General features: G+C 40.4%; 1 protein-coding gene across 10 annotated transcripts in view; it reads left to right on the top strand.

Moving 5' to 3' along the window:
• The window catches only part of LOC108965287 (kinesin-like protein KIF13B), a 65,542-nt gene extending 54,857 nt beyond the window's left edge, over nucleotides 1-10,685 (top strand). For 5 of the 10 annotated variants that reach the window (XM_018927588.1, XM_018927591.1, XM_018927585.1 and 2 more), the window contains 6 exons: nucleotides 4,472-4,531; nucleotides 4,688-5,028; nucleotides 5,105-5,177; nucleotides 6,034-6,906; nucleotides 7,961-8,251; nucleotides 8,333-10,685. In XM_018927588.1, the coding sequence (XP_018783133.1) occupies nucleotides 4,472-4,531; nucleotides 4,688-5,028; nucleotides 5,105-5,177; nucleotides 6,034-6,906; nucleotides 7,961-8,251; nucleotides 8,333-8,412 (1,718 nt within the window). In that variant the 3' untranslated portion in view covers nucleotides 8,413-10,685. The remainder of the gene's footprint in view (nucleotides 1-4,471; nucleotides 4,532-4,687; nucleotides 5,029-5,104; nucleotides 5,178-6,033; nucleotides 6,907-7,960; nucleotides 8,252-8,332) is intronic. The other 5 variants (XM_018927595.1, XM_018927589.1, XM_018927594.1 and 2 more) reach the window with 3 other exon arrangements.
• Nucleotides 10,686-10,829: the final 144 nt, after the last annotated feature.

Here is a 10,829-nt window from a genome sequence, read left to right as displayed (position 1 = left end):
AAACTTTTTTATGTATTTTTTAACATTAAAATAATTTATTCACCATGTGAAGTGGATTTCATTGTAAATTTACTTCAAAATAATTATGTATGGAGAAGAAAGCCGTTTCTAGTCCATTGATGTTCTCCGTACTGATTACAGAGATTATTACTGTGAAAATGTAGTTAGCTGCTAATGAGCTCCAATCGGGTTTAAAAACTGACATCAGACTTCGATCTCAACATTTCTACCAAGAAGTACACTTACTTGCTGCTTATCCGAGAGTCCATTTGCATCAACTTTTTTTTACCGCTGTTGTTAATGGAACTTTTTCCTAGTTGCGTGATGAGGTATAATTAGTGGTCGTCTATTTCGAGGGGGATTGTCCACATAGACTTTAGACTTTACATATCCCCACAGGAAAAAGTCTAACGGTGTGATATCACACGATTTTCTGCCCAATTGACCATTCCAAAACGTGAAATTATTTGCCCACCGAAGTGTTCTCTCAATAAATCTATTGATTGATGCGATGTGCGGGAAGTGGCGCCATCTTGTTGAAACCAAATGTCGCCGAGATCTTCTTTACCGGCGTGGATACCGCTTACGCGTTTATAGCCGAGATATTTCGCCTTGTCTGAATCTCGTTTGGTATCGAATGGCTCGGAGAGATCCTCCCCTTTTTGTACTGTCAAAAKCAGCTTTGGAATCGACGAAAGTTGATGTGTGTCGAGCCTCTTTTCACGGCTCTTTTCCAAGACGTGGCGCATTTTGAATATCTGATCTTTTATTGATTTTCCAGGCCTAAAGCCGCACTAATAAGGTCCAATCAGTTTGTTTACTGTGGGCTTCAGTCTTTCACATACTGTGCCCGATAGAACCTTATATGCGATGTTGATGAGGCTTATACCACGATAGTTGGCGCAGATCGTGGGTCTCCCTTTTTGTGGGTTGGGTAGAGCACACTTAAACTCCAATCGTTAGGCATGCTTTCTTCCGATCACATTCTACAAAGAAGCTGATGCATGCTCCATTATCAGTACCTTGCCACCGTATTTGAATAGCTCGGCCGAATTTAAATAGCTCCACTGGATTTCTTTAAAGTTCTACGATTATACTACCTGAAGCAAATATTTTATACACACTAATATAAATCAATTTGTATAAAAACCCTCGTTATTAGTATGCTCTTACATTCTTCGGCATTCTTTGCGTCAATTAATTATTCTGAAATGAGTGCAACGGAGTTTTATTTACCTGGACAAAGGTAAATCAACACGACAGTCCACCCAATCAAGCTGCGCAAACTGTAAACAGTCATAATTGTAAGCAAACATGAAATATACATACACACGCAGCTTTGAAGTGTAAATGTGTACATGCTTATGGGTCAGCAATTAATTTACAAGGTCCCCTTCCCCCCATTCAGCAAATGCTGTACAATTTTTACGCGCAACCCATAATCCTTTGGCACCTTATAAGTTTGTATAATAATACATATGTATGGACTATGTGTAACATCAAAACCAAGTGCATAAATAATATGTGTTCTATTTTGCTTTAAAATTAATTATAGCTGGCGTTAGTTGCCTTTTTATTAATGAATTTTTTATAACGGGTAACAAATAACGTTCAGTGATAGTCTACCGTTATATACGAAACAACAACAAGCCTGCATTTGCAACGTCCATTCAGCAATCAACAGGGCAAATACCGTTATTAACGAAATTGCAGTCAAATGTCGTCGTGTCCAACTCGTTTTCCACTCAATTGAAAATATTCATAAATCATAGAAATTACCATTATACATACAAACATTTTTTGTGACGCATTTACTTACATACTTATGCAACCACATTTATTTTCCTCCTCTTTTCGTATTTACCGAGTTGTAACGTTATTGATTTGTGGTAATTTAGTTTGCTGTTAGCTCCATTCACCATTTACACCATTAGCGCCAATTCACACATCGATGTAAATAAGCGAGAACTACATCTATTAGTACATACCGTTATGTATATTAAATTACTCATTTCTATAATTTATGTATGTTGATTGATTATGATTTAAGTGACTGTGAATGTTAAGGTCGCTATCGTAAATGGTCTTGTAGGCAGTGTCGTGCCTATCATCAACCTGGGGGTTTAACGGGGAATTTTGTGTTGTTGGAAATTTTTAATTTCCAATCATAATTTCAGTATGCTCTGCGCATCAGTTACTAGATCACCTCTGGGGTGATTGTATGCTCCGGTCTTGAAACCTTCTGTTAGCCGCCGCCTTTTCTCATAGAATTTTCGAGCATTACCCCGGTCGGCCAGCTTGTCAAGCTCTTCATACTCACGCATTTCGGCCTCTTTTGTTTTTTGTTTTTTTTTTGTCTGCAAATGCGTCTCACTTCCCTCTTCAACTCTCGGTATCTATCCTATCCCGCACGTGTTGTGGTCGATTGTAGCTTTGCGCGGTAGACAGTATGTTTTCTCTCCGTCTGAAAACCAACTGCTTCGTTTGCAGCTGTACATATGTATGTAAGGGGCTTGAAATGCCATCCTATGGTTCTCTTATATCGAATTGCTGATGAGTGCTATCAGTGAGCAAGAGTAAAACTCGAGTAGAAAATCGCACAACTAAAAAACTGGAGACGTGTCTTCCGTCTATCACAACATGATCGATCGTGACGGGGGCAACTTTCATAGGTGCGGTCGGGCCGAGACGTTCATCCTCCGGGGTGAATGCCAGTACTCGCCGACGGAGTTTCTCTCCCGCCACGATTATTTTATATGATCACTGTAGGAAATGCTACAAGCACGTCTCCGTTCTTATCTTGTCCATCGTATTTCTTGGGCGGCAGTGATGTCAGCCTTTACTTTAACGAAGATATCCAAATTAAGGGACCGGACATTCCAAGTGCATGCCATTAAATCGTAATTCTTACGGTTGAAGTGGCTGTCATAAAAAGGGTGGTCACCCATCCCAGGCTGTTTTCTCCATTTCATTGGGAGTGTTTTTACGTACGCGTTCCAAACTCAGCGCACAACCCTGGGGAGGGATGATCCGCGTTCTCACTTTAGCTCGCCTTCAAACAGTGAGTTGCTTGAGCCATATATAAAAGAATCGTTCTGGCCATTCCCAAGTGAATGCCGCCGACCTCCTTACCTATGGGAAGTTTTCAGAGCATTTTTCAACCAGAAGTTTTTGCCATAAATCGGCGTGCAAAGATAAATCTCCAACGCAACGAATATATAACCACTTGCTTACTTAGTGACGGCCAAACGGCATTTAAAGCAATCTCTGCATACGAGATCAGATCGCTACTGTTGCAGGAGTGTAGAGAACTATTTAGCCGTTCGTCTATCGGAGGGTAATCAAGTGCACCTCATCTAAGTGCCCGATCAAAAAGCTATAGCCGGGAATGAAGGGCCATACCACCGGAGGAGCTGCACCGCAAAGAAGAAGAAGAAGTAGGCAAAGAGATGTATTTTAAAAAGCTTTAACTTAAACCCAAGAAGCACTTATTTAAGCTCTTCTTCTTGCACAAATTGCCGGTTCTGCGACAGGGAGCCTACAACTGCTAAAGCTCCTGCTAAATGACTGCATAGCAGTCTGCAGGCGCAGTATAAAGACCTTTGGATCCATGTTTCCAAACAGGGATCACATCGCCTCACTAGTACCTTTGAAATTAATCAATATGCTGGTGCTAAGTGGGTCGTTTAGACTTAAGAGAGGGCACAATATACCTAGAGTCTCGGTGCAATCCTCAGCTGTTTATCGTATCTTACTCAGTTGTGCTATTTTGAATAATATTTCAAAAATTCTCTAAAAGTTGTTTTGGAAGAATCCTCAAGAGTCAAGGTCAGCCGCTAAAATGTTCCTTGGCACTATATTTTTTGCATAAACAAAACTATAATTTGCATATAAACATTTTCTTGCAAAAGCATATCGAGCATCATTTGAACACATTTTTAGAACTTACCTCGGTGTTGTAATTCAATTTCAACTATTTTTTTTTAGCCGTTCAGCAAAGGCCTAGCCATTTTGAGTATGCGCATACATTTTTAATTGTAGCATTTCGTTTCTAGCATTTCTAGTTATTAGTCAGCAATATATAACCTAGATTTTTGAGTTTTAATTTATTGTCATTGAGTTTTAGTGGAAATTTCTTTCAACACTTTGTAATATTCCACATTTTCTAGCGTTTATTTGCAGCACGCACCAATTTCGCCTTGAATTGTGGTTGTCTGTTGTCTTTAGTTTGTTACTGTTCTTGTTATTGTTATTGTTGTCGATGCCACTGCAGTTCACCGCAACAAAACCCAAGTGATTTTAGTTTAGTTTTTGTGTTTCTGCCACACATATGAAGAATAATCGCCATAACCCCAACAACAATACATATATATGTGGTATACATATGTTAATTGTATGTATGTACATATGTATGCATGCATATATTAAGCAAATACTAATAACAAATGCAATTTTTCATTTCGGAATGCAGCGCGTCCAACTTTCTTGAATTTGAACTTGAATTTCAATCAACGCAATCCGCCGACCAAGCGTAGGTGTCAAACAAAAACAAAGAAAAAAAAACACTTAAAATAAATATTTACTTTTAAGCCAAAAATCTTATTAAATCCTCACACTTGCCACTTTACACCAAATTATCACACATCCGTTAATAAATACCGCTAATTTACACCCATACAATCTACAGCTTCACCGGCTACCAGCAAGCTATTGGGCATGCGCATGACCACACTACACGAAGAGCCGCTCGGCGTGCATCGTGCCCTCGCCGAGGAGCCCGAAGACAGCTATAGCGACTCGGAATACACCAATAACGAATACGAGCAGGAGAAGAATCAACAGAATAATTATCACACACGTTCACGCCTGACAGCCTCGAAGACCATGGACTCATTCATGGATGTCAGCAATCATTCCAATCACAGCTACTTAAGTTATACGTCCAGCGCTAATGCGAATATGAAGCATTTAACCGGACTGGCCACGCCCAGCATGAGTTCGTCCACATCTAGCGGCTATGGTTCGCAGGTTAGTTTAATTTTTCAGTAAATACTATTTTATGTCCTTACTAACTGCTAATTACCAACTTCCATTTTTATTTTAGGCGGTTTCATGCAGCAATTTGACGAATGATGATATTGCTTCTATGCGTTCAATGAGCATTGATGAGACACCAGGTGAGTCGTCAGCGTTGTTGTGTTTTCACCTCATCTTCCTCCAAACAGCTTCGGCAAATGCATGGACGCCAATAAGACAGGCCTCTTAAAAGCCACAGAAAGACGCTAGCCTTACTGAGAGCAAAGAGATCACTAGAAAGCTCTTGACAATAAACCTCTCCACCAATATTCTCCCCAAGCTTTGACTCATCCGTAAAGAGGCTCTCTGGCCCTCTCCTCCAACGGTATATTCCCACCGCCAGAGTTCTATGATCTAAGTGATGCAGTATGAAGTCAAAGTGTGTGAGGATATCCGAGTGCTCATATTCTGCAAAAAATTAATTCATCGGCGCCGCCGTTTTGTTGTTCTTCAGACGGGTTATTGCCATTCGAACTTCTTCATAGTCGGTGAATGGAATGTCTACTCCACTGTCATCGATTGGAAAGTCGGGTTCGCCATCTCCTGATGTCATTCCTTCACTGCCATTCAGCAAGCTGGAGAAGTGTTCCCTCCATAACTTTAGTATGCTCTGGGTATCAGTACCCAGATCACCTCTGGCGGTTCTACATGAGTATGTTCCGGTCTTGAAACCTTATGTTACACATTTCGGTCTCTTTTGTTTTTTTTTTTTTTTGTGTGTAAATGCGTCTTCAGCTCTCGGTATCTATCCCATCCCGCACGACTGATAGCCAAATTCACCAATTTATATTGCAAAGTACATAATAATTCTAGTAATTGGAAACATAACCTCTTTGATGGATATTGTAACTTTTTTTAATAACTCATAAGTTAACCGTAATATGTAAAAAGGAAGGATGTTAATTATAATAATACCGTTACTTCTCTAAATTCCATATTTATTATTTTTTCTCCCAGCAGACTTTCATTCGAATTCACCACCCAACCGGCAAACACGCTTCAATCCATTCTTAAAAGACATGCCAAAGGCGAATGGCAATAACAAACAGCAGAATCAACAGCAACAACAACAACCAGCGCAAACAACGACAGCACATTCGACGATGAACGACGAGCAGAGCGATACAACGCCAATGCAACAGAAATTAGCACCGGGAAGCGCAACAAGCGCCGAGACAACTAACGAAATCAGAACAACACTCAACGACAATGAGATCAACAACACAAATGCAAAGCTGCCAAATATAACAACAAAAGCACAATACAGCGCTGCCAATGCCCCGATGGATATAGAGATGGATGCTGTGGCGGATAACGGTGATTATGTGGCAAACACCATAAACGATGATGATGTTGTTGAACTCAAAAACAACAACAATTGCGAAACAACAACAACAGCGGCCAAGTTAATTAACAATCACAACAATAGTGAGAATAATAAGAATACAACAAATACAACGGCAACATTAATTAGCAACAACATTGCTASCGACAATCAAAATGGCAATGAGACGATAAATCACACAACAACAACAGCTATAGCAGCAACAACAACAAATGAGGCAGAACAACAGCAGCAGCAACAACAACCGTTGGAAGGTAATGGCATTGTACGGGGCCAACTGCCAGCCGGCAAAGTGGTGCGTCGCAAAAAGACACCACCACAAAGTGGCAACGTCATGTCGAGCAGCGTCATAAGCACCAACAACAATGGCGGTGCGTCGCGTGCGCAATTGCAACGTGCTTCCGTGGCACAAATGGAGGGTATTTTGACGGCGTCCAATGACCGATTGAATGTGTCGATGACCGGCAGCATGGAACTCGATGCAGGTATGAAGTGGAGAGCTTTTGTTTTTCTCACTTCAAAATATTTTTCAGTTTAATTTACCGTAGTCAATGGGATTAGTAAAAAATTTGCTAATTTGCACCTCAAAAGATAAGAGCCATACGAGTCAGAGGTACAGAGCTTTATTGTCTACAATCCTTAGTATATATAGTAGCTCCTCTTCGGCACTATAAAACAAATAATGCTTTCCTTACTCCCGCCTCAATATATAAATTGAAGGAATGAGCCTCCGAACGAGGTGAAAGGCAGGAGAACAACGTCATTAGCGTAGATTGTCACCGGATAGCCTCGTTCCTCGAGTTCTTTAAATAGTTCGTTTACCATGTTTTCCAGATCCACAGCACTGTGGAAAGTACCTGCCCTTGCGTGTTGCTATAACTTTACCCACTGCCACGACTGTTTTGTGACTGCGAACACTATACATTAGGTGTTTGAGGTTCTTTCATCTTAAATTTTTCGAGGCCTTTAACCGCCGCCTGCCGCCACTCATTTTTGAAGGCTAACTCAATGTCGAGCAAGGTGCATATCGCAAATTTCTTATGCATGGCTCCCTCCAGCCATAACACTAGATTGTGCAGTGTCAATCTTTCTGCGTACTTCCAATGTTTTCAAAAGAAACGAAGCTATGTGATAACGCCTGAAATCCTTGGCATCGACGTACGATCTCTTTCCAGCCTTCGGTATAAATGCTAACTTAACCACTATCCAAGCCTCCTTAGCTTAATCAATCAAATTAGTTGTGGAATGCTTGACATCTCAATAAGTTGCAGCATTTTGTAAGCCTTTTCAGGCGAATGGTACCAGGGAACGTCTCCGTCGGTCGATAAATAAGTCTATTTGTTCTCGGTTCAACAAACAGCGATCACGAGATCTCATGGATCTCCAAAACTGCTCATTAGTTGGAATGAGAATGAGTTGCGATAATGTACCAAAACAGCATTTGGCTCCCATACAAACTGACCTATCCAATTCAAGTCCTCGTATGGAAAACTTTTCTTTTTATCTAACCAAACATTTTTTTTTCTTGTATCTTCCCAGAAATCGAAGCTTCTCTACCCGACTGGGTGCTAGTTGGCGAGTCGGTGCTAATACGTCCATACAACACGAGCGGCGTCATCAGCTACATCGGCAACACACACTTCCAAGCTGGGACTTGGATTGGCGTTGAGCTGGACACGCCGACGGGCAAGAATGACGGCACCGTACAGGGCATACAATATTTCCAATGCAAGCCGAAGCATGGCATCTTTGTGCGCTACGACAAGTTGATATTGGATAAACGTGGCAAGGCCATGCGCGCCTACAAAGCGGAGAAAAGCAACAGCAAAGGTAAGCAGCAGACCCCCACCACTCACACACGCTAACTAAAATGCAGTTATTACACGAAATATTTTTCTTGACTCTCCCTAGACACAAACATGATGACACGCTCAAAGAGTCGCGGCGAATCCTTGGCCAGCGTCGGTGGCGCCGCGTCGTCACGCAAATGATTATATCCAAAATGTTCGCATCAAATGCACCGCTGGGCTAATTGCAAGCAATCCACATTGGTGACAGCAGCCGCTGCTGCCAAAGCAACAACAACAACAACTGCAAACGCAACAACAACAACTGGTGCAGCAGCAGCAGCAGCAAAGACACCAACAAATGCCGCACATGGCGGCAGAGGAGCTGCTGCACCAACGCGCACATGCACCAAATTGCGTGCAACCAGCACAGCAGCCGCAGCAAATGTCGCGACGGTGACGGCCACGGCCACGGCACACGTCACCACCGTCGATGCGAACACGAGACGTTTCAAGCGACGCTCAACAGCATTTTAAGTGGCAACGCAGCAGCAGCAGCAACAGCAACCAACCGACGCGTATGTTTGTATGTCAGCTGCGTTGCAAAAATGCCGCGTGTAGTGTGCGCCACAAACGCTCGAACGGAGTAAACATTTTGAGGTTAAAAAAGTAGAGAGAGAAGCATAGAAATCACAAACCGCCAAGTCATGCAACACGCATATACAGTTATATGCGTGAAAAAAGAAAACAACATAGAACGAACAAACGAATTGCAATTGCATACATATTACATAATTACGCATTATTTTATATATTATGACAKACATACATACATACTTACATATAAATTAAAAATAATCACATTGTACAGCCACGTTGTGACCCCTTGATTGTAATTTATTGTAGTTAACACACGTTCCACACACATTCCCAAACTCCGCCCAACCCCATTCCATCCAAACAAAAAAAAAAAAACAACAAACAAAAGTCGCCCATTTCGTTAGAACGTGTTTGCCGTCATAGTAGTGCTGTCCTGGGCAGTTAAAAAATTAAAAAAATAATAATTATTATGAAAAGTACCGTAGTTTAATAACATTTGTGCGTTTTGTAGTTTGAGCAAGTTGATTTTACGCGCATATCTTTCCTATTTGTTTTTTTTTTTATTTCTTTTTAATTTTTATTGTGTGTGTGTGTTTATGCATAAGTAAATGATAAAATGATAAAAATGTATGCGAAGTTATGAGGCGTGGGAGAAAAGTAACTGTATATATGATATTTTTATTTTTTTAATATTGAACGATGTATTGCTTATTGAGTTGTCCTCAGCAGGAATTGCGTTGTTTGAAATATTTATTGTCTTTACGCCAATCCTTTGAGAGGCGGGTAATTAAATAATAAAATCCATATAAGCACTTGAATCCGATCGATCAGTTTGTATGATAGTTATATGCTATAGTGATCGGATCTGAACAATTTCTTCGGACATAGTAGCAATGCTTTGGATAGTAATTTCCACCAAATTTCATGAAGATAATTTTCAAATAAAAAAGTTTTCCATACGAAAACTTGAGTTGGATCATTCAGTTTATAAGTTAGCTATATGCTATAGTAGTCCGATATCGGCCATTCTAACATATAAGCAGCTTCTTGAGAGAAAAGAACGGGTAAAAGATTTTTAGATCGGTATCTCAAAATCTCAGGGACTAGTTCGTTTATATGCAGACAGACAGAAGGGTWTGGTTAAATCGGCTCAGCTCGTCACCCTGATCGTTTATATATGTATATACTTTATAGGGTCTCTGACGTTTCATCTTGGGATGTTACGAATATCGTGGCAAACTTGATATACGCTATACAGGATAAAAATATCCGGAACGGCCAGGATTTATATTCAACCAAGTGCTATAAATCCGACTACTGTCTTCATTCAGCTTTTTTTGCTGTTTTTGTCGTTGTTATAGCGGCAGAAAATATTCCCGAAATAAATGTGAAGAACGCTGCGAAACTTACCTCTACCGGATAGAAATCGTTTGTCGTGGGAACCGGAGCTTTTCTTGTTGCTTTCTCACAGCATTCTGTGCTATGTAACTCGGATTCTTATCCACCGATACACTTTCAAGTTGGTAGAGAGTCGGACAAGAATTAGTGTCGCTTTAACAGCAACAATTAACTTGGAAAGCATTTGTTTAGAAACTAAATTTAGCATGAAGAACAATCCGTTCTTTAGACCGTTATCCAACTGCAGTGCTGTAGAGAGAAAAACGGGCGGCAGAATTCTGTCGCTATAGCAACAACAACAGAGAAAACCTTGGTCTGGAATGGATTGAAGTAATAGTAGTAGATTGTTGGAACAAAAATCTTTAAAAAATTGTTGCGGCGCACTGGCATACCCGTTCTCACCCCGTCTCTCCTTCACTGCCCAACTGTGTTTCTCAAAAGCTGTCAAAAAGCTAGAAGATAACTCTAATTTGAATAAATTAAGCAATGCGAAATATTTTTTAAATTCTTTATTATCTTTTTTCATACTCTTATGTCAATTAGTTACGTTCTTTTTACACTTATTATTTTTATTTTTATTTTTTGCTTGTTTTTACATTTTATTAATTAACATTAACATAGGT

The sequence above is a fragment of the Bactrocera latifrons genome, unplaced genomic scaffold (genome assembly GCF_001853355.1).
Source record: "Bactrocera latifrons isolate USDA-ARS-PBARC rearing strain unplaced genomic scaffold, ASM185335v1 scaffold_138, whole genome shotgun sequence".
NCBI classification, from domain to species: domain Eukaryota; kingdom Metazoa; phylum Arthropoda; class Insecta; order Diptera; family Tephritidae; genus Bactrocera; species Bactrocera latifrons.
Note: the sequence above shows the minus strand (reverse complement) of the source record. Positions and strands in the feature narration are given on the sequence as shown.